Source organism: Phyllostomus hastatus, unplaced genomic scaffold, assembly GCF_019186645.2.
Source record: "Phyllostomus hastatus isolate PE091 unplaced genomic scaffold, TTU_PhHast_1.1 phas_scaffold_46, whole genome shotgun sequence".
Lineage (NCBI taxonomy): Eukaryota > Metazoa > Chordata > Mammalia > Chiroptera > Phyllostomidae > Phyllostomus > Phyllostomus hastatus.
This window is the reverse complement of record NW_025334032.1, coordinates 21,474,489-21,496,774: the sequence shown is the minus strand read 5'-3', so window position 1 is coordinate 21,496,774 and position 22,286 is coordinate 21,474,489. Positions and strand designations below refer to the sequence as shown.

Sequence of the window (22,286 nt, the reverse complement as noted above, 5' to 3'; positions counted from 1 at the left end):
TTTCCTAGGTGAAAGGCACCCCCAATTAACTACTCAACACCAAGTCAGAAATGAGGTTTTATAGACATTTAATCACACACGCAGGGGCAAATGTCAACATATGTCAAAATGAAACTTTCAGCATCAGCCTTGACTCCTTACTGGCACCCGCTGTATGTTACCCACAAAGACCAATCTTCTCAGGCACCCAGTCATCCCCGCCAGCCACCCCAGCTCAGACCAGCCTATCCCCAGCTGGGTTACCATCCTGGCATAACAGGTGCCCAGCTCACCACAGCACTACCCTACCCAGCCCATCTCTGCATCAAAGGCACAGTAACCTTTAGACTTCTGCCTGGAGCAACTCAGGGCTGCCTCCGCCCTTCAAGACCAGGTGGGCCACAAGGTCACTTCCCTCTCCAGCCTCTTCCTGCTCTCCCTCACTCTGCTCTCCCTGCTCCTGCTCTTGGGCCCACCGTTCCAGACCTCCTCCTCCTCCACATCTTGTGTGCTCCCCCTCCACACCTGCTCTTGCCTCATCTGACCGTCCTGCCCCTCAATCACCAGGCTGACCCCTAGCTGTCCATGAAGACCCAGCCTCTGCCCCTGGAAGATCCCTAGCCCATCCCCTTTCAAGTTTACTTCCCCCATAGGTATGGCCACAGTGCTGAAGTCAGTTCTTAACTTGCCCACTTCCTTTGGGGAACTGGATACAGACTAAATAATAAGTGAATGCAAACCCTCCACTTTCTCACCTCTTCTTCCCTGCATCTCCTGGTTTAATTCTCCCTCAGGCTTGCCACACTCCATCAATGTGTTCTCATCCGTCTGCTAGCACAGAAGCTCTCCAATGAGCTCAAAACAAGCTCCACGGTGTGGGGGAGGGGGCGGGGGAGGTCAGCAGAGGGGCCTGGCCCCGCCCACAGGAGCATCAGAGTCTGCTTCTAACAAGCCCTCCCCCTTCCCACTCAGGTGGTTGTGACACTAGCAAACCTGAGAGGCCACTGGGACTATCACTCCCTCCCTCTTTTCCTGTGGGTCCCACCTTGCCTATTTGGGGCTGTCCCTTCCATCTCAGAGTTGGGTTTGGGAGTCGCAGCTCAAGGGGTTCCTCTACGTGACAAGCAAAAATCCCAGAGATGCCCTGGCTGATGTGGTTCATCATCACCTGGCTGATGTGTGGACTGAGTGCCAGCCTGTGAACCAAAGGGTCACAGGTTCAGTTCCCAGTCAGGGCACATGCCTGGGTTGCAGGCCAGGTCCCCAGTGGTGTTTGCTCAGAGGCAACCACACACTGATGTTTCTCTCCCTCTCTTTCTCCTTCCCTTCTCCTCTCTCTAAAAATAAATAAATAAAATCTTTAAAAAAAAACACCCAGAGAGGAGAAAAGAACAGATGACAATGGCAGAAACATTGTCACTTGGTATCTGCACATGTAATGCCAGCATATTATTAAACAATTATACGGAGGAGATCCTGATGCAGTGGTAGGTAGAGAAATCTCCAAAACAGAAAGTAAAGGGGGAAATAGCCACTTGGTGAGGCAGGTGAGCTGGAGACAGAGCAGGTGACTCCAACAACTTGGTTTTCAGTGGCTCTTTCATCCGGCCCCTTGTCGTTACCCAGATGCCTGGACAAGGTCCTTATCATCACATGGGTTGGTCCCAAGACCTACAGAGGAGCCTTTGGACACCCCTGTTCCCACCGGAATCCAGACTGTAGCACTTCTGTCCTGAGCCCAAATCACCTGCCTGCACTGTCAGCCTAGGAGTACCTGCTCCTCTGACAGCTTTTCCACTACTCTGCAAGTCCTTCACAAGAAGGCAGGAAAAAGAGCAGCAGTTCAGACTTCCCTCCCAGTGCCTGGAATAGCCTTGAATCTCCTGGGGGCCAACAAATGCCCGAGAAGGCAGGCCAGTGCGGAGGTCCGTGAATAAGCTTTGAAGTCAGCTGGATCTGGGTTTAAGCCCAGCTCTGTCCTCATCTGACCCTTCGATGGTTGTTTGGAGGATGCAGTGAGGTAATGGCTCCAGGGCGCGCAGGCTCTCCACAAACACGCACCCCCACCTTTGGTAAGCAAAGGAGGTTGTTCTGCAGCTATCAGTGCCAATGATACTCTGAAATGGATAAAAACGCAGTATTAACTGGAACTGTATTAGCACCTTAGCAAAAACTCCGAGAAATTCTCTCCGAGGGGAAGCACCCAGTCACATGGGAAGCAGGTAAGAAAACAAAGCTATTTAAAAACTGGCTGGCCATTACATCCTCGCTTTCATGCTGAGCTCCCACAGCATGAGTTCCCCTTTCTCTCAGGCGTGTCAGGCTTGCACTCCCAAGGTGTGCTGATGCTCCCTGGAGGAGTCTGACCGCCCGTCACTGGGAGTCCCAAACCTGGGAGAGCCCACACCCCAGATCTGCTGGCCGCGGCCCTCACAGGGATGGTATTCTTGGAAAATGTAGAGACCACGTTCATGCCCCCCTTTGGATAAAACAGCAATTGCCAGGCAAGACTTTAACAAAGTCTACCTCAAAGTTATAGACTGGGCCCATGTAGATAACGAAGGCTATGATAATAAATCTTATCAAGATAGAAAACTCGTTCTTTTCCTGGAAATAAAATGAAGATGTAGTTTAAAGCCCCCTTCTCGCATTTGCCAGCACCACGGTACTAACGTGCGCCCCCACCGCCCCAGGCAGGACCATGTGCTCCTGCTGCGTGGAGAGCTGGGTGTGAGCTTTGTCTGTCATTGCATCTATCAGAGAGGATACGTCAGCTCACAGGCATGTTGTTAACTACAAGCTTGGAAACACACGGGAGTTTTGAATTTCACAAAGCACACCCTCGTTCGATTCTCATCCCTATTTTACAGATGCACAAACTGAGGCTCAGAGGAAGTCGGAGACTTGTTTATTACATGGAGCTGATAATGCAAGAGCATCTGACCCAGGCATCTGACTCCTAGCCTAATGCCCCATAAGAGACAGACTTCTGAGCTGCTTTTCGAGAACCAAAAATAGAGATATAGAGCCAAGCAAACCTTATTTGCCTTTTTACAAAACCCTGACACGGATGACAACAGACTTTGCTTTGATCAGGATAATTCAGGAAAATAAACAGACTTACTTGGTTCCATTTCTAAGAACCAAGTCTTCCAAAAGCAAAGTCTGAAAAGAAAATCTGAACCTGTTACATGTAGCTTCTGAATGAACACAAGCCACATTACTTGCTGGGTGGTTATACAAAGACTCGGGCTTTGGCTGCAGGGAGCTTACAATCTAGAAGGGGTGGAACAAGAGTGAGGGTCACACACACACACACACACCCGAATAAATGACAGGTGGCCGTGCGGAGAGTGCAGGGAGATGGGGGGTGGGGGTGAGGCAGAGCATTCAGGAGAGTTTCTTGAAGAAGGGAGTGATGCGCTCTGATGCTGACGGAGGAAGGAATGTAGAGCAGATCAGCCTCACAGAGGCAGGATGAAGGCGAAGCCTGGGGATGAGTTCACATACGTGAGAAGTGCCCAGCACACAGCACCTGCTCCCAACCACTTGCTCACTTTCATTGGAAGAGGGAGGACTGAGGCTTTAGACTGGGGTTTAAAAGAAAAAAAAAGCATTGCTATATGGGGAGGAGACAGGCAGAATCAGGGAGCAAGCAGTTTGCTGGGGTGCAAAGAGAAGAGAGAGGTCCTAGAGGCTGGCTTTAGGTCCCCTTCATAAGGAGGCCACTTTCTTCAGGCTCTGAATTACAGCTGCTGCCCTACCTACTTTAAACACAGGCTGTGGGAAGCAAATAATGTGCAAACCATATAGTTCTCGATGCCACTGAAGGCGTAACATCTCTGCCCGCAAAAACCCCCTCTCCTGGTCCGGCAGATGGTTGGGGGGTGATGGAATCACCCCGGGAACAGCCCCCTCCCCCGCCACTGCCACTGCAGCAGGGAGGGAGGTGCTGGGCTGGAAGGTGGACACAGAGCAGGCTTGGAATATCCACATCTTCAGCCGCTGCCAGCACCTCCCAGAGCTTGAGGGGGGCAGGGCCACTTGGATTTTTTGAGGCTCCCAAGCTACTAAAATAAGAAGAGAAGCCAAAGCAGGGTTATCAAAGTGGTGGTGTATTTTAAAAGCTTGCAACTAATACATTAACACATTTAGGAATGAACGCACGATGCAACAGAATTATACTATTCAAAAGCCAAAGAGAGACTTACTATACAAATATCAGTTCATGTTGCAATATACACTAGTGATGTCATTTAGCAATAGGGCCTGGGTTTAAAGACATGTGATGAACACCATTCTCTTTTGATCTTGTCAGTTATCTCTTGGATTAAATGTGTAAACTCCTCTGGAGATAACAGCAGAAGTGTAAATTTGAGGCCCTTTACAAATGGGCGATGCGGGTCCACATAACCCTGCATCTACCATCCTGGTGCTAAGCCTGGCCCCACCACTGCGGTCTCTCACGGAGGTACCCCCAAATCTCCTCTGCAGTTCCAATCACTGGCTCAACCTAAGACATCTCTGCAGCCCAGGAGCAGGGCCTGGTCCAGCTGTGCAAGAGAGGCCGAAGGCCCTCCTGGGAGTGCGGTGCAGGCTGGAAAGGCTGCAGGCACTGCCTGCGCGGCGTAGAGTGATGCTCACTTTCCATTCCTGGGCTTGCTTTTTCGTTTCTGCACCGTCCTCGGCTTGGCTCCTTGGGACCCTGTGCAAACACTGCTGTTGTTCCAAGTGGCTGAAAACACTTGGATTGACACATAGTGCAGCAGAGACCCTGCAAGGAACTACCTACCTGCTCTGTGGTAAAATTCACTGCACCAAAAAATTAGATGGTTCCACTGCCTGCCTACAAACTTTTATTGTACTGCAAATGATTAGGAAACAAGGCAATATCAGGCTCTCTTTAGCTGCCCCCAGAAGATAGACAGCCGAAGAGAGTATTGTTCACCTGCACACACGCCTGTGCCCAAGGCAAGCAAAGACAGACATACGGACCCACTCATCTGACACTCATTCCACACACATTTATTTATTGCATGTCCACTGTTTCTCAGGCACTGAGCTAGGTATGGGGTACACAGCCATGAATAGGGCATGATCTCTTCCTTCGCCAACATCTTAAGGTGAAGTAGGTGGACAGAGGGAGGGACAAAGAGAGAGTTTGGAAATGCTATCCAGGGTACTTCACAGGTACTGCAGGTAGCAGGCTCAGTGTAACCACTCAAAGCAGGGCTGAGAGGCCAGCCCCCTCCCTTCCCTCTCTGTCTCCCTCACCTCTTCATCCTCTCCTCCTTGTCTTAATTCTGCCCCCTTCCTCCCACCCCATCCTCGGCCTCACTTTCTCCTCAACCTCCCTCTCCTCCTCTCCTCACCTCAAGCTCTTGGGCAAACATAAAAAGCACATACATTCTCATGCCCAAGGCTTCCTCAGCTCTAGAAAGCCACCGTTCTTAATGCAAATGCCTGCTTTACTCATGTTCGGCAATTTGTTTCTTTCCATCCAGCCCTTCAGAAGCAAGGGGGCTTATTAGTAAATGTCATAAATACTGGAGTTCAGTCTATCTTAAAAAGCTGCAGCTCCACCGGCAAGCATTGGGAGGGTACGTGTGCTACACAAACAGAAAACTGAATGAAGCCCCAGCCGAATGCAGGCGTTTTCGGAGCCCCAGAGTCTTCGCTCAGCTCCCCGTGTCAAGGCGGTTTCTGTCGGTGTCAGTCAGTGCGTCACAACATCAGCACCATCCCCCGTTGCACAGCACCCCTCAGCAAGCGCCTTCCCACACAACATCCTCAGCTGTAAGACTGCAACCGCCGCTGAAGTTACAACCGTGATCATTTCTACAACCGGGGAGGCATGCGGTCCTGCTCAGTCAGTCCCCGGTAAGCTGGCTGCCCATGGGACAAACACCTTTCCTTTCAGGAAATCCAGAATGCTCACTGTGTGGCTATATAGTCACAGGAATTACCGATTCACTGGAATAAGATGTTTATTTGCATGTCTGAGGTTCTTCCTTCAGGCTGATGTAAGGACAGTTCCACAGCAACCCCATAGTCTGCGACCAACTGTCAAGTCCGCAGCTGCTTGACTGTAATATGCTTTGCCTTGAAAAATTACTTCACTTGTGAAAAATGGTCTGAGACCTCACCTCACACGAACCTTCAGCTTAGCCCCCTCCCCCACCGTCACCTGCTCAACGAGCCCCTGCCTGAGCTCCTCGGCCTGCCCTCCACATCCCTCCCTGTGTCTCCCTGCCTGCCTCGCCTTTCTCCCCAGGGCCTTCCACCTTCTTGTAATTTTGTGCTTTGCTATGAATTTTAACTCTATTCTCCGAGATGGCTGTCAAGACCATGCCAATGGCCAAGAGAGCTCACAGTCAGTATGAAATACACATGGAGGACCCCCGCACCTCGCCCCGTGCCATGCACCCCCTTACCCAGAGAATCAGCTCTGGGAGTTTATGACCCTGCTATCACTGTGAGTGAAGGTTTCCTTATTCTTGTTGGATCAGTCACAGCACACAGGATACTGCATGAAATAATGAAAATCTGTATGGAAGATTTTTGAATTCTCACTGACGCAGTATGCTGTGACCAGCTAGTAAAACAACATAACCAACTCAGGGGGAGGGGAAATATCATCATCTAGCACTGGAAAATGGAAATAAAATAGACTAACAGTGTAAATAATGGAAAGGTTAAGACCCAAGGAGGAAAGAAGAATATTGAAATTGCACTTTCATGTGCATGTATTACATACAGCCAGGATTTGGAGTTACATTAAAGAGTGTTTCATAGAATGAAAAGAAATCAAAGAAAAGAAGACAGGAGAGGGTTGGGTTTTTTTTTTTTTACTATTGCTCAAAAAAATATTTATGGCATCAAGAGCATCAAAGGAGAAGCTGGAGAGGAAGAACTAGGATGAAAACACGGAGTGAGCAGTTGGGAGAGGCTCGGCTTGGCTCCTAAAGCAGCAGCAGGGATGGAAACAGAGAGCACCCCAGCAAGAAGTTACGTTCGTGCCAGGAAGGCGGGTGAACACGTCACATATGCCCAGTCTTCCCCCGGCCTGACTCACAGGATGGGCTCTGGCATTTCAGACCCCAGCAGCAGGACTGGGTGAGGTTCTCTGCCAGTGACCCAAACTCTGATTCACCCCCGGTATGGGGAAGGCCTCTTTTTTTCCGTCCCACTAAAGGGGTGGTACTTTTGTGAAACTACTATTTACACACGAGATGGCAATCCCTTGACAGAGGAGGGGCTGTCCTTTGAAGGGGTAGGGGAAAGCCTGCAGCGCGGGGTGACTTCGGTTACCACCAGAGAACTCTCTGTCCCTGTGTCCCACCTCTAAAATGAGGCTGGGTGTGGGTCCTGTTGACCAGCTGGTGAGTGGAGTGGGACCCGCAGGCAGCCTGTCCCCCACACCCTGCTGTCAACCACGGGCTCCCAACTTCTTTCTCAGGGCGACACAATTTCAGGAAAAAACGTTTCACTCTCAGCCAAGGCCAATGCCTCTGCCCTGGAGCCGGGTCAGGCCCTACTCCCTGGCCAAAAGGCTTGCAGGCCGTGCTCCACATCGACCTCCTCGGGTGAAAATGGCTTTCCTGAAGCTGGAGTTCAGCCCCATCTCCAGCTCCCAGAACTGCGTCCGAGTACTCCTGGCCTCCTCCGTCGGGGTGGGTGGGGGGAGTTCTAAAACACCTCTCGGCTGGAGCCCTCTGCCCAGGTAGCTGCCCCCTCCCTTCAAAATCAAAGGCGTTTCCAACCAAACGGTGTTTCTCACCAAAGGTGTTTCTCAAGGCGCTTTAAGTCAGTGGTAGGAAGACCCCAGACCCGAAAGGAAAGCGCGCGGCGCAGCGACAGTTATGCTAAGCGGTCCGGGTCATCGCGGGGGCAGAGCTCGCCTCGCTCCGCCGAGCGAAGGCGGACCTGTCCTCTGACCAGGCCTCGGGCCGGGCTGCGCGCACCCGTCTGCCGTCCAGAGGCGGCTCCTCTTAAGTGACCCGAACAGAAGACACTGCCAAGTGCCCGGGGTCATGCCTTTTCGCCGCCGTCCCAGGGCCTTCGGAAAGGCGCTTCCTGGGAGCGAAGAGGGACAGGGAAGGGCAGGAGCCCCACTTGTTCAGAGCCCTGGGAACGATGCCCTCCGCGCCGGAGAGCGGGTCACCGAGGCAGGCGCCGAGCAGAGAAGCCTCCGGAGCCCGGGGTCGCCTTCACCCAAACCAGCTGCCCCGGAAATCAGAGAGGCAGCGAGCCGGAGCGGGGCAGCCCACCCAGCCCGCGGGCCGCGGCGAGGCCGGAAAAGTTCCTCCCGGAGCGGCGCGGGCCTGCCGGCGTCTGTCCGAGGTGCTGAAAGGTCTCCGCGGGCCGCGGGCGGGCCGGCCCCGCGCGCCCTCAGCCTCCTGGCCTCCGCTCCGCCCTGCCAGCCGCCGGCCGCGGCCCCTCCGCGCCGCACCGAAGCCCCTTCCTCTCCTCCGCTCCCGCCCCGCGCCCTCCACTCGCGGGCGGCTCCAACTCCGCGGGCGCCGGGCCCCGCGCCCCCGCCGCGCTCCCGGGTCTGGCGGGCAGCCCCTCCAGGGCGCCTCTGCCGCCCGGCTGTCGCCGCCGCCCCCTTCTTACCTTCTTCTTTCGGTCACGCGAGCGGTTCCTCCGCTTCCTGTTGGATTCCTCCTTCTCCTTCTGCTCCTGGAGGGCCTGCGCCTCAATGTCTTTGATTTTCTTCAGCTGTTTGGCCGCTTGAGCCATGGCGGGTCACGGTGCTCCGGTCGCTGCCTTCCGGACCCCGCACGCTCAGCGATCCAGGTGGCGACACCCCCCCAGGAGGAGAAAAGGAGGCTCTGCTCCGCGAGGGGGGAGCTTCTTTCCCCGCCGCGGGAAGGATGCGGCCGTGTCCGCGGGGGAGGCGGCCGCGAGCCGCGCGGAGGGCTAGGCGCGCCCGGCTGCCCGCGGCCCCGGGATGGCGCCTCCCGCCGCGGCCCGAGCTCGCTCGCCGGCTCCCGGGACGGGCTCTGGGCTAGGGCCCGCCACCTCCTCCCCTGTCCCTCCCTCCCTCCCTCTCCTGCGGCGGCGGCGGCGGCGGCGGCGGCGCGGGGGGCGGGGGCGGGGAGGCGGCTCGTACTGCGGCGGGCGGCGAGCCGGCCGGGGAGGAGGCGGACTCCAGCAGTTAACGCAGGAGGACGCGGGGGCAGCCTGCAGCCAGGGGACCCGGCCGGCCCGACGAGGCTCCGCGCGCTCGGCGCCCGCGCTGGTGCATCGCGAGCGTCCGGCTGCAGGCTGGCGGGCCGGCCGGGCTTCCACCACTGCAGTGGCGCCGCCGCCGCCGCCGCCGCCGCCGCCAGAAGCACGGGCTCCGCGCCGTCGGGTCTCCGGGAACAAAGCCGGTCGCTGCACCGGGAGCCACTGGGGCGCCGCGGAGGACCCTGCCGCGGGCGGCCCCGTGGTGCCCCGGCGCGAGGGGAGGCTGCGGCGGGCCCCGCGCGGAGGCGACCCCGCGGACCAGCGCGCCTGGAGGAGGCGGCGGCGGAAGCTACAGCACCGCGGGGCGCGGAGGCCGGGCCCGCAAGGATCCGGGCTGGGGGGGTGGCGGGGGGGCGGGGCGGGGGCGGGCCTGGGGCGCCCCCGGGCGGCGGCCGCCGCGGGGCAGCGAGGAGCCAACCCCGAGCCTCCGCTGCCTTCCCGCCCAGGACACTCGCCGAGGGGCGCGCGGGGTGCCAGGGCTCCTCGGGCAAGAGCCGAGATCCCCCTATCGCTCGCTCAGAGCTTGATTTCCCCTTTCCGGCCCTTGTGGGACTCTTATTTGCATATTTACCTATCACAGACAGAAAACGTGTGCAGGATCTAGTGAGCAGTTTCCTTCTGGTCCTCTCCGACCAGAATGCAACTGGTCTCCGCACCCGGGACCGCCCACCCCCCCATTCCCAGCATCTCGCACACCCTCTCCCTGGGCAACGCCGCCTGTATCCGTGCTCAACTGGGAAGAGCACACACCTGGCTGTTTTGTGTCTCGCAGTTGGAAACGCAAGCTGCAGGAGGGGACGGGGACTTAAGGTCACCTTCCCTAGTAACAGGCGGGAAAACTGAGGCCGGGACTCCAGAACCACGGCCCCTTCGGTCTGGTGCCGCTCCCAACACACTCCTTCCCCATCCGGTGGAACGCTGCTCTTTGTCCACAGGGGGCTACAGAGGGGGTTGCGGGAAACAACATTTAAGAACTGGTGAAAGGTTAGGAAATAGTCTGCTTCCTTAGGCCCTGCTAAACTGAGGGCTTGATGCACACGTGTAACCAGCCACATGCAGAGCACAGACAGCACCTCCACCGTACTACGGGGAACGGCCCTCCGAGCGCCCGGAGCCGGGCGCCCCTCCCGCAGAGTACAAACTTGAGGGGTGGTCGAATCACCCACCTCCTCCTCTCCAGCCTCCCCGCTTTCCTCTAACTGGAACCTTCCCTCTGCCCGCCATGTCCCCGTCCTGTAGAATCCTTTCCACCGAGGTGCTTGCCAGGAATTAAGGGGTTGGCTGAAACTTGGCTTAAACGTTGCCCTTTCCCAGGGCTGGGTCGTACCCTCTCCTCTTTCCACTCTAGGCCAGCTTTGTCCAGCTGAAAAATGAGAGCCCCCAACGCCAACCCCGTATATTGTTTCAATTGTCAAGTGGACACATATTTAAAAGTAAAAACAAGCTTAAAATTTATTAATTTTAATAATATTTAATTCAGCATATTTAAAATATTTCAATGTGCAACCAATAAAAAAAAGTGACTAGTGAGATACTTTGCATTCTTTTAGACTAAGGTTTCAAAATTCAGGGCATATTTTATACTTACAGCACATCGAAATTCAAAGGAGGCACATTTAAAGTACTTTTTAAAAAACTGAGGTGAAACTAGATTGTTGTCAGGTGCTAAACCTTATAAAGAAACATCAATTGGTTGCCTCTGGCATGTCCCACCAGGGGACCAAACCCGCAACCAGGGTTGTACCCTGACAGGGAATCAAACCGGCAACCTTGTCTATGCATAATGACACCCAACCAACTGAGCCACAAGAGGAGGCACATCTTGTGGTTTAAGAGCCCTGTGTAACTTGAGGCTGCTCTCTGGGACAGCACAGTTACAGACTCTGTCCCAGGCCAGCTCACCAAGACCCTGGCTGTCAGCCTTCCCACACACAGGGCGCACATTTTCCCTCCGCACAGACCTGCTCTGAGCTCCAGGCCCAAGTACCTGTGCTCCTCAGCCTCCTGCCCCTCGGGCCTGCTTGCCCTTCTCCACCCACCAATCTGTCCCTACACTGCAATCACACCTGTCTTTCCAAAGCACAGATCTGATCATTGTCACTTCTCCGCTCACCATCCGTTTTCACTCCTGAGATGAAGATCAAACTCCTTTATGGCCCCAAATAGTCAGGTGCTTCCTACCGCCGTTGGGTTGGTCTTGCTCACCCTGTGTCTTCAGTGCCTGACATGGTGCCTGACACACAGTGGGGGCTCAATGAACACGTGTTGAAGAAATCAACAACTCGACTGTGTCCTGGCCTAAGGGACAACAATGGAACCAGCTGACGCTTATTCAGCACTTCCATTGCCCCATGTATCGTCGTCATTTCACAGATGGGAGGAATGGGGCACCAGCGGGTGAAGTGACTTGCTCACGGTCACACACTAGTCAACAGTGGAGCCAGAACCTGAACCCTAGCACTCTGGCTCCAGAGTGAATACTCTCAACCATCACACTGCACTACATCGGCCAACTTCCAGATCTGTGAACAAGGTACTGACTGCCAGAACCTCCCTCCGGGGACTGCCAGGAGGACCCGGGGAGAGAGTGAATGCAGAGGAACTCAGTTAAACCAAGTGCTGCACCAAGCTTCTCTTTCTCCATGTAAAGAGTGAAGAGGTTGGACAAGCTGGTGTCTAAGGCCCTTTTCAGCTTCAGAATCCTGACTTCTCTTTTACAACTAAATCCTCCCAGGGGCCTTTTGAAGATCAAAAAAATCTAAGAGACACAAAGAGGATGTATTATCATTAATGAAGACTGGGCGATGGGTGCAGAGGTCCTGCCTTCGTTCCCCCCAGATCACCCCTAATTAATATGGTGGCAGCTCTGGGGCAAAACTCAGTAGCAGGCAAGATCTGTCCATGTCTGGGGTTCACTCATAAGGTAGTCCTTTTGGACCCTATTATATAACAGGAAGATGGCAGGCCGAGAAAGAGAGAACGGAACTGTGCTGTCTGAAGGCATTTGCTCCAAACAGCTGATCTGGACAGAGGTCACGAGGGGTGGCAGCAGCTCTCGGCTCTCTCGGCTCTCCCTGGGTTCCTACAGCAGATGACCAGCCAGGAGAAAAGGGACACCAGCATCTCAGCAGCTAGAAGGGCTCCCTCCTGCTGGGTCAGAGAGGACGGACACTGTTGGGCATCCATGGGGTTCGGAAGATAATCCTTCTAGACTCTTATCCTGTCAACAGACAATAATAATAACCACCACCATTTACAGTATTGACAGTTTGCTATGCCCCAGGCACTGCTAATCGTTTAAGTAACATTTATTTCTCTCAAAAGCCTTGTTTGTCCTCGTTTTCACAAGAGGGAGCTGAGCGTGTTTACCTGCCTTCCCTGAGGTTACACATCTACTGGGGTGGAGTCAGAATGCAGATCCAAGCCCGGCCTGGAGGAACTGTCCGGGGCCAGATTTGCCAGTGACTCAGGGGGCTCTCCTGCCGTGCAGAAGCCATAGCAATTACTTGAGTCCAACACATAAAATACTGCCCCCAGGCAGGCAACAAAATGTCCAACTTACTCCTATGAAGTTGTAGAAACAGAAACGCTCTGCATAGCTTCGAGGTTGAAGAGGCTGCCCTCACTTGACCAGGTGGAGGCGCTGGGGCTGTGATCCCTCCTCAGGCTCGTTGTGCCTCTTTTTCTTGCACCCCAGGGTCCTGTGTGCACCCATGGTGAGGACGGGCTGCTCACTCGAACATGCAGGACCATGGCCATGAAGTGCAAGTTGAACCACCCCGCCCCCACTGCCAACTGCACAGGAGACATTCCCTACAAGCCCTTCCTCTTTCCTCCTCCCCACAGGGCCATCACTACTCAAGTAAACTCTCTATTTCAGTGGGGCCCCTTTTATTTAGCTGTTCAATAAAGGGAAGGGGGAGCCATTTTTATATTTTTGCTTTCTTCCCTAAGATTTCCAACTAGTTCCCCCAACCCCATTCTGTTATTATGCGTTCACACAACTAGACCTATTTGTGTTCTTAAAAGAAACATTATTAATAATTAATAAAGATTCCCAAGATAAAAGCTGCCTCCTGCACTAAATAATATAAATAGCTAAAATATATGGAGTGTACCAGACATTCTTCTGAGCATATTTAACCCCAACAAGCAGCTCCATGAGGTAGGTGCTGTGATCCTCATCATCACTTTACAGATGAGGAAACTGAGGCACAGAGAGAATGAACAACTTGTTCAAGGTCAGTGGCTAGTAAGTCATGGGACCTAGGATTGGAAACAAAATGTCAGTGTTTAGAGCCTGTGCTTGTACTCCAATGCCAGAGCTAGCATCCTAAATTGAGGTTGGCCTTTGAAGGTCTCTTCTATTTTGTCCACGCACCTTTGACTCCTGTAGAAAAGAAGGCACCAACTGTTGTCTACCAGCACTTGAGCTCTCTTTCCCACTCACCTGTGGGTCCCAGCCATCCAGCCCAGTGCCACACTCGGCAGGTATCTAGTTCAAGTCTGAGCCAGGAAAGGTCATTACAAGGCATGAATGTTGAGGATGGAACAGGAGAGCAAGTGGAAAGTCAGAGAATCTCAGAATCCAGAGGAATTGCCTTTCTATTTCCCAACCAATGGGAGAACTGGATTCCTCTGCTCAGTCTCATGTTCCCAGGCCAGATCGCAGCCTGGACAGCCTGCCCAGGAGGGCCTGTTCTCCGCTCCACATAGAGTCCAAACCCTCCGGCTAGACACATCAATTATTCAAACCCTGCCTCTCTGTGATATATCTCCAAATATTTGAGGAGAGCTTTCATTTCTCCCTTATATTTGTGCAAAATAATATCAGGGATTCATAGCAAAAGTGAATACCGAGTTCGAGAATTCCTCATTTCCTGTCCAAGGTGTACAAATAAAGGCAGTGTATCACTTTAATTATTGCACTTTCCAGGACAGAATTTGAAGAAGCAAAAGAGTATATATGCCAAGGTGTTCAGAGAAGACAGAAAAATAAGAAGAGGTTTTGCTTTTGGAGTCTTAGAAAATGTTGGCGTAAAACTCAGTTATTCAGTCTCCCCGAACTGGGTCCTGAGAGCCATTCGGTAACCCCGTCTGCTGCTCTCCTCTCTGCTCTCAGAAACCTCGAGCCCCGCGCCACCCTCTCTCCTTTGTCATCCGCAACAGGTGCCACTGTCTTCCACTTCGTAGAACTGGAGGCCACCAAGCCAAACGTCCTGAGCTTCCTCTTCATCTTCACCGTTCACTCTTGTCTACACCAGACCCCTTGTCAGTGCTTTTCCTTTGGCTCATCCTCTGAATCCCTTCCCCCTCACCTCCTCAGAAAAAGCTGCCATCATCTCTCCCTCCCTCCCCGGTCTCCACCACACGCCTCTCCGCCAGCTCCTTCCACTCAGCCTGCAGACTCCGCACAAGCCACGACTGTGTGATGGCCTTCTCTCTTCCCTCCGCAGCCGAGCCTCCAGAAAGAGTGGTCAGGGCTTTCTCGCCTTCCTCCTTCCTCACCTGGAATGCGTCCCCGCACCACAGAAGGAACCGTCGCACTTGCATTTCGAATTTAACTCCCTGATGCATTTGACCTGGTTGCGTATTGTCCTAGTTTCTGACACGCCACTCTCTCCTTATCCTCCCATCTTCTGAATGCTCTTTTTAGGGCCCATCAGGAAAGACTTCTGCCCTGACCCTTTTTCAGTCTATTACTCCCCCTCCATAATCTCAGGCTTGGCTACCACTAGCACTCACATACCAATGACACTGAATCTGTAGCTCCAGCTGTGACCTCTCCCCTAAGACTGAGACAGGTAGTGAACCCAAGGCCTCCTAGACAGTACGATCACAAGTCACAGGCATCGTCACCTATCCTGGCATCTCAGTTCTCCACTTAACGGCGCTACCATTCACCCATTCACCAAGGTAGCCAGAAGCCTGGGGTCTCGGGGAGCTTCCCACTTCCTCTCCTTTACACCCCCAGCTCCACGGCCTGCTAGATATCAGCGTCTTTCTTCAAAAGTAGTTCTCAAATTTGAATGTGTATTCAGATCACCTTAGAAATCTCATTAAAAATGTAGACCCTGCCTGGCTTGCATAGATCAGTGGATTGAGTATGGGCTGTGAACCAAAGTGTCGCAGGTTCGATTCCCAGTCAGGGCACATGCCTGGGCTGCAGGCCATGACCCCCAGCAACCACACATTGATGTTTCTCTCTCTCTATCTATCTATCTCCCTCCCTTTCCTCTCTAAAAATAAATAAATAAAATCTTTTAAAAAATGTAGACCCTGATTCAGTAGATATGGACAGACTGCAGCAATGACCTCTATTCTCCACGGTCCCTGAACCCAATGATTTAAACGTGTGCACCCTGCGTGACACCACCTAGGTCAGACAAGGGAGGTTCTAAGCACAGCAGCATGCTCCTCTCACTTCCCCCCTGCCAATGCCTGTCCCGAAAGGTTAGCACACCTCTAACCTTGACCATCTCAGATTAACTTTCCCTAGGTTTAAATGGTAATGTAGATGGAATCAGACACTGTGTAACCCTGTGTACATGACTTCCTTCACTCAATATTACATTCATGAAATTTAGCCATGGTGTTGCATGTATCAGCAGGTTGTTCTTTCTTTTTGTTTTTTAAAGATTTTATGTGTTCATTTTTAGGGGGAGGGGAAGGGAAAGAGAAAGAGGGAGAGAAATATTAATGTGCAGTCGCCTCTCATGCGCCCCCTACTGGGCACCTGGCTAGCAGCCCAGGCACGTGCACTGACTCATATTTTTCCATTACTGTGTAATATTCCATCGTATGCATACACAATTTATTTATCCATTCCCTTGTTGATGGACATGGGTCGTTTCCAGTTTGAGGCACTACAAATAAAGCTGCTATGGATATCGAACTCATGAACACTTCCTTTGGTAGAAGCTTCTAACACGCCCAAAGCTGAGTTCCTGCTGTTTCTCCACCCACTGTTCCTTTCACATTCTCGCCCACCCTGGATAATGTTAAATCCATTTCTCCAATTGCTCCGAACAAAAGCATTGGCATTCCCTCGACTCTTCTATTTCTTGCACAATTCACATGTGATTGGTCAGCTAACCCTGCTGGCTGTGCCTTCAAAATATATCCAGAATTCAGCTCGATCCTACCAACCCTCTGCCCCACCTTGGCCCAAGACACCATCATCTGTGTCCCAGCAACATGAGGCACATCTCTCTCTCAGGGCCTTTGCACCTGCTGTTCACCCCGTCCCCCTTAACCCATTGGCTTGGCTCATACCCTCACTGTCTTCTGATCTCTCCTCAAAAGTCACTTTCTCAACCCTGCTTAGCATCCGAGATCAGATGAGATTGGCCGTGTTCAGGGTCAAAAGGCACTTTCTCAATGAGGCCTTTATATGAGTTTGCTAGGGTTGTCCTAACAAAGTACTGCAGACTAAGTGGCTTATGCAACAGAAATATATCATCTCAGAGTTGTGGAGGCTGAAAGTCCAAGGTCAAGGTATTGAAACCGCTGGCTCCTTCTGAGGACTCTCTCCTGCACTTACAGATCGCCTGCTTCTCCCCGTGTCCTCACACGACCTCCCCTCTGCCTGTGTCCTGGTCTCCTCTTCTTGTGAAGTCACCAGTTGGATTGGATCCCCCCGAGTTATCTCCTTTGGGCCCAATTACTTCTTTAAAAACCCTATCTCCAATTACAGTCACATGCTGAGGTACGGTGGGGCACAACTTTAATACATGAATTTGGGGGGCAAATTCAGCTCAGAACAGTCACCCTTAACACTGAAAACCTCATCCCCTTCCACCCCACATGCTGCATTTCTGTATTTCCTGCTCTCTTCTGTCCCTTAACACATCAGCACCTGCCACACTGTGTGTTTAATCGTGTGTGGTGTTTCTCCCGTCTCCCTCACTAGAATGTCAGCCCCATGAGAGCAGGGATTTTAGTCTGTTTTGTTTACTGCATTAACCCCACTGAGTCTAACGGAGCCTGAGACAGAGCAGGCTGTACGCTAATATAATGAGCATATATAATTCATCTATTTAATTAATTAATTAAAGCGACAGTTGTTTTCACAAGGCCTCCAGAGCATCCTGGTGTTCATATTTCTTTCTTTGATTATTTTTATTAAAGATTTTTTAATGAGCTTTGAAAATGAACTCATCACCTAAAACATTTGCCATCATCATTAATGGCAGGCTTCTGTTCATTTATTAGCAGGCTGTTTTCTCCCCAGTACATTTTCCCTCGATCCAACTGTAAAAAAGCCTCTTCGTTTAACCTCTTTTTTGGCACCAGAAGGCATGTAATTTTTTTTTCCTCCTGCCCTTCTGTTTGGTATTTTAAAACACACCCTGAGAGGCATAAATGCAGCTTTCCCCCCCACCTCTGGTGAATTTCCCATAACTGTGGGTTTTACTTAAGAAGGCTCACTACAGCCCCGGCTGGCATGGCTCAGCTGGTCGGTGTCATCCCACAAACCGAAAGGTCGCCAGTCTGATGTCCGATGCCCTGCCGGGGCACGTGGCTGGGTTGTGGGCTCCGCTCAGGGCATGTGCAGAAGACAACCAGTCAATGTCTTGCATCAGTGTTTCTCTCTCTTTCTCCCTCTCTTCCCCTCTCTAAAAATCAAAAGTAAAAACAAAATAAAATAGTATAAAAAGTTCCAGCATATAAAAAGTTCCAGTTCAACATATAAAAAGTTTAAAATACCAAAAAACATCAATAAAGGAAGGGGGCAAAAGGGAAGGGCGATTGCTTTACTAATAGATACTTGTTTAAAATTTTTTCTTTTTAAGGATTTAGTGTGCATTTCCTTTACCGTGGTTTCCCCCCAGTGCTTTTAAAATGTGGGTGGACTTACACATTCTCATTCATATAAACTGGCAAGGGCATTTGTATTGCATCAAGTTAGATAGCACTGTTCTGGCATTTCTTTGGCATTTCTGTTCTGGCCAAGATCTTTTGTTTATGGTTTCATTTCCCCCGCTCGAATTTCTAAACGCTTCTCTGGGCTCCCTTTTTGGAATCGAGGGCTTGTCTGAGAGCCCTGCATCGAGGTGGAGGAGTCAGGGAGGGAGGCCAGTCCACATACACCTCCTCTGCCCAGCACCTGAGAGTCCCTCATGGCCGCTGGGATTTCCTCTGTGACCAAGGTGCAAGCCAAACACCGAATAGGCCTTAAAGATTTCACAGGCTCCCTCGTTCCTCAGGACTCCATTCAGGAAGTCAGAGTCCCCCAGGCTGGCTGATGGAACTGCAGGATGTCAGCAGAGCCAAAAGACACGTTCCAGATCCTAGGATCCCCATTTTGCAAAGGAGGAAACAGAGGTGCAGGGAGGGAGTGGGACTTCCCTGAGGCCCCCAGCTCTGCCTGGAGGGGCCAGGAGAACGGGCCAGTTTTTCCAGAGAAATCTTGGGCTGCCAGCTCCAGGAAATGTGGCACTCAAGAGAGCAGACGGACCTCTGCAGGGCAGAGGTGTGTCGGTTTGCAGGGGAGCAGCACTTCCAGCTCATCCAAGGTGCACAGGCCAAGTGCAGTCACAGCTCCAGGTCCTGCTGCAAACAGACAGAGCAACGCAGGTTGTGAAAGGTGCCTGGTCGAAGGCATCGTCCACCAAGAGCCCCCCATTCCATAGGTGGCTGGGAGCTGGCCCTGGCACAGGGCAGGCAGGGCACAAAGAAGGGAAAGGAACCATCGTAAAGGGCACACACTACTGAGTGAGCATAGGCATGCGGCCATGCCCAGGCCATCCGGAGCAGGTCCCAGCAGGAGAGGCCGGTGTGGTCTCTTCCTATCACTGACAGCCCAGGGATCTACTCTGTGACTCGGGCAACTGACTTACCAAGCTTCAGCAAGTGGGGATGCAGCTCATCTGGCCTCTCCCGTCCCCTCACTGCTGTATCGTCAGCCTGCCCCAGTGTTTGGCAGACTAAACTCCGTCTGTGTTTCCTGACTGGCTGCACGAGTGAGACGTATCTCCGTGTACACAGTCACGCACAGCCACCAAAGGACAAGTCAGCCGTGTGACCCGGGCAAGCTGCCAAAACTCCTGGGCCGGTCCCGGCTCCCTCCTCACTAAATGAGTTGCCCTGAAAGGTCCCTTCCACTTCACATACTCTCAGATTCTATGAAGTTCTCCGAATTAAAAGTCAGTTTCTCATCTACTAAGATGAAACACAATTGCCCGATACTTTAAATGTGGAAGTGTATCAACATGAAGAGGTTAAAAGGCATCTAAATGTAAGCTGTTTACCTGTAAGTATTCTGTTTAACTTTGAATGTGGGCTGGGTCTGGTTTCTAATGGAGCCGAAGGCGAAGGGCCCTCGGGGTGGACAGGGCCCATGTGAGACCAGAAGCCACGGCCCCTGACGGTGGAGTGTGGGGAGCCCCCAGTCACCTTGCGGGGAAAGTAGGAAGCCGCACGGGGTGGAAGAAACAGACAATGAACCGGAAGAAAAAGTGAGAAGCAGCAGCGTGAAAGCACACATGAAGGGCAGGGGGATTTGGGGCCCGAGAATTTAAAAGATTTCACGGCAGAGGTGACTTCATTCCTTTAAGTGCTCATTCAGCGTATCCAACGCTTAGCACCACGTGGAGAAAATGTCGTGGCATTTAGCACCTGCGCTCCAGCCAGCAGCTGAGCGGGGAAGAGTCCCGTGCCCACGGGGAAAGTAGAAAAGGGTTTCAGCTAGCCTATAAGCATAATGGAAACATATCCACACAGTGGGAAACTGTGAAGCCTTTAAAAAGAAAAAAAAAACAATATAAAATAAAAAGAACAAAGGCAATCCCCATACAATATACAAGGTCTGTCCAGAAAAAGTCCAGCCACTATTAATATAACAAGAACTGTTGGTGCAACATTAATGTAACCTGGCAGCGAAGGAGAGTGGACTGGAATGCACATGCTTGAACAATGACAACTGCACTGTACTAGTCAGTGGGGGCGGTAGACACCATTGAGTGAGCGTGTGTACGGTGTGGCTGTCACATTCAAACAACTGAGCGAGTAGAGCAACAAATCTGCAATGAATTTTACATTAAGCTTGAACATTCCTTTGCAGAAACTATTGGGATGATTCAGAAGGCCACAGCTATGGGCAACTGGTGATTGGCAGCTTCATCAGGACAATGTGCCTGCTCATGCATCACATCTTATGCAGACTTTCTTGGTGAAACATCAAATCACCCAAGTGACTCAGCCTCCCTACAGCCCAGATTTGATGCCCCGCAACTTCTGGCTTTTCCAAAACTAAAATCACCTTTGAAATGGAAGAGATTTCAGACCATCAGTAAGATTCAGGAAAACACGATGGGACAGCTTGATAGCGACTGGGAGAACTGTGTGAGGCCCCAAGGTGCCTGCTTTGAAGGGGACCGAGGCATCATTGTCCTGTGTACAATGTTTCTTGTATCTTCGTTTTTCATAGTGCATGGCTGGATACCTTCTGGACAGACCTTGCATAGACATGGAATTGATAATGAGCCCAGGTTCAGCTGCCTGCTGCCTGAAAGCCAAAAAGTAAACCAGAGACAAGGGCTGGTGGAAGGAAGGTAGGTTTACTCGAGAGCCAGCAGCTTGAGAAGATGGCAGACTCACATCGCAAAGACCATCTTAACAACTGGACGCTGGCAGGGGATTTTGTAAGGAGAGAGAAGGAAGAAAAAAACAGAACCGAGTTCCCTGCCGAGCAGAGCACATGCAAGCCAACCCAATCCATGCAGACGACTGGTTGAAGGGCAGCAAATCTCACGATGCTGGAATATCTGAGGTTGGACAGAGTCTGCTTCAAATTCCTTTTTTTTAAAGATTGTATTTATTTATTTTTAGAGAGAGGGGAAAGGAGGGAGAAAGGGAGAGAAACGCCAATATGTGGTTGCCTCTCACACACCCCACCACCGGGGACCTGGCCCACAACCCAGGCATGTGCTCTGACTGGGAATCGAACCAGCAAACCTTTGGTTTGCAGGCCGGCGCTCAATCCACTGAGCCACACTAGCCAGGGCATAGTTCTTAGAATTCTAAAGCAAACAGCCTGCTTATTCGCAATCACATATTAGTTAACAGGTCGTCATTTACAGAAATAATGTTATAAGAATAGTGGGGTGGGTTACAGATCCTCTCCAAAATGGAATAAATGATAAAAATAAGATGCAGAGCACTATCGATGCTTTCAGTAGGCTAATAAAACATGAGAGCACAGCTATTCGAGAACATATTTGCAAACAGTAGTTATCCTTCTATGGCTAGAAATACATAGACAATGTCTAGAAAGATACAAGGACAACCCTGAAGTAGGCTGCTCTCGGGGAAAAAAACAGAGGATTGGGGAGGAGAAAGGAATTTGACTTTCCATTGCATACATACCCTTCTGTGAAGTTTTATTTCCTTAATGTATAAATCTCTTACTTTACTTACTATTATTTACAAGTGAACTGCTACTAAAAGCATCATTTTTAGGTTCTTTGGCTACCTCGGGTTTTTCCTCGTCTGTCTCCTAGAGAGTCTCAGTTATCTCCTTGCGGGACCTTGATGAAGGTATTTGTGTTCATGTCAGTGGCAGTGGAGTGAAGACGGTTCTGTCTCCTTTCTGCTGTTCCATACGTATCCTTCACGTGAGCACGGCCAGCAGCTGGCAGGCCCTCCTCCCATCAGTCAGCTGGCCCCACGTGGCCAGGTGGCGGCCCCCACCCTGCGGCCCTGGAGGCAGCCCTGGGCCCGCGGTCAGTCCTCTCTGAGAGGACGAGTGAAGGCACAGACCAGTCGCTAGCTCTCATTCTTTGTGTCTTTCTACTTTGCTCTTTAAAAAATTGCAGTAACAGATGCATGACATAAGTTACCATTTTAAGCATCTTCAAGTGTACAGTGGCATGAATTATATCTACATTGTGAAATCATCACCACTGTTCATCTCCATAACTTCTTCATCTTCCCAAACTGAAACTCTGTACCCATTGAACATTAACTCCCCATCCCCACCGAGTCCCAGCCCCTGGTAACCATCACCCTACTTTCCGTCTCTATGAATTTGATGACTCTAAATACTTCTTGTAAGTAGCATCATACAGTTT

The 22,286-nt window shown here is 51.7% G+C and overlaps 1 protein-coding gene across 7 annotated transcripts in view; it reads right to left on the bottom strand.

Annotated features, from left to right (window-relative positions):
• ANK1 (ankyrin 1) overlaps window positions 1-8,814 on the bottom strand; it is a 193,416-nt gene extending 184,602 nt beyond the window's left edge. For 2 of the 7 annotated variants that reach the window (XM_045821501.1, XM_045821502.1), the window contains exon 1: window positions 8,596-8,812. In XM_045821501.1, the coding sequence (XP_045677457.1) occupies window positions 8,596-8,721 (126 nt within the window). In that variant the 5' untranslated portion in view covers window positions 8,722-8,812. Of the gene's footprint in view, window positions 1-8,595 lie in introns of all 7 variants that reach the window. The other 5 variants (XM_045821496.1, XM_045821498.1, XM_045821497.1 and 2 more) reach the window with 4 other exon arrangements.
• Between the last annotated feature and the right edge of the window lie 13,472 nt (window positions 8,815-22,286).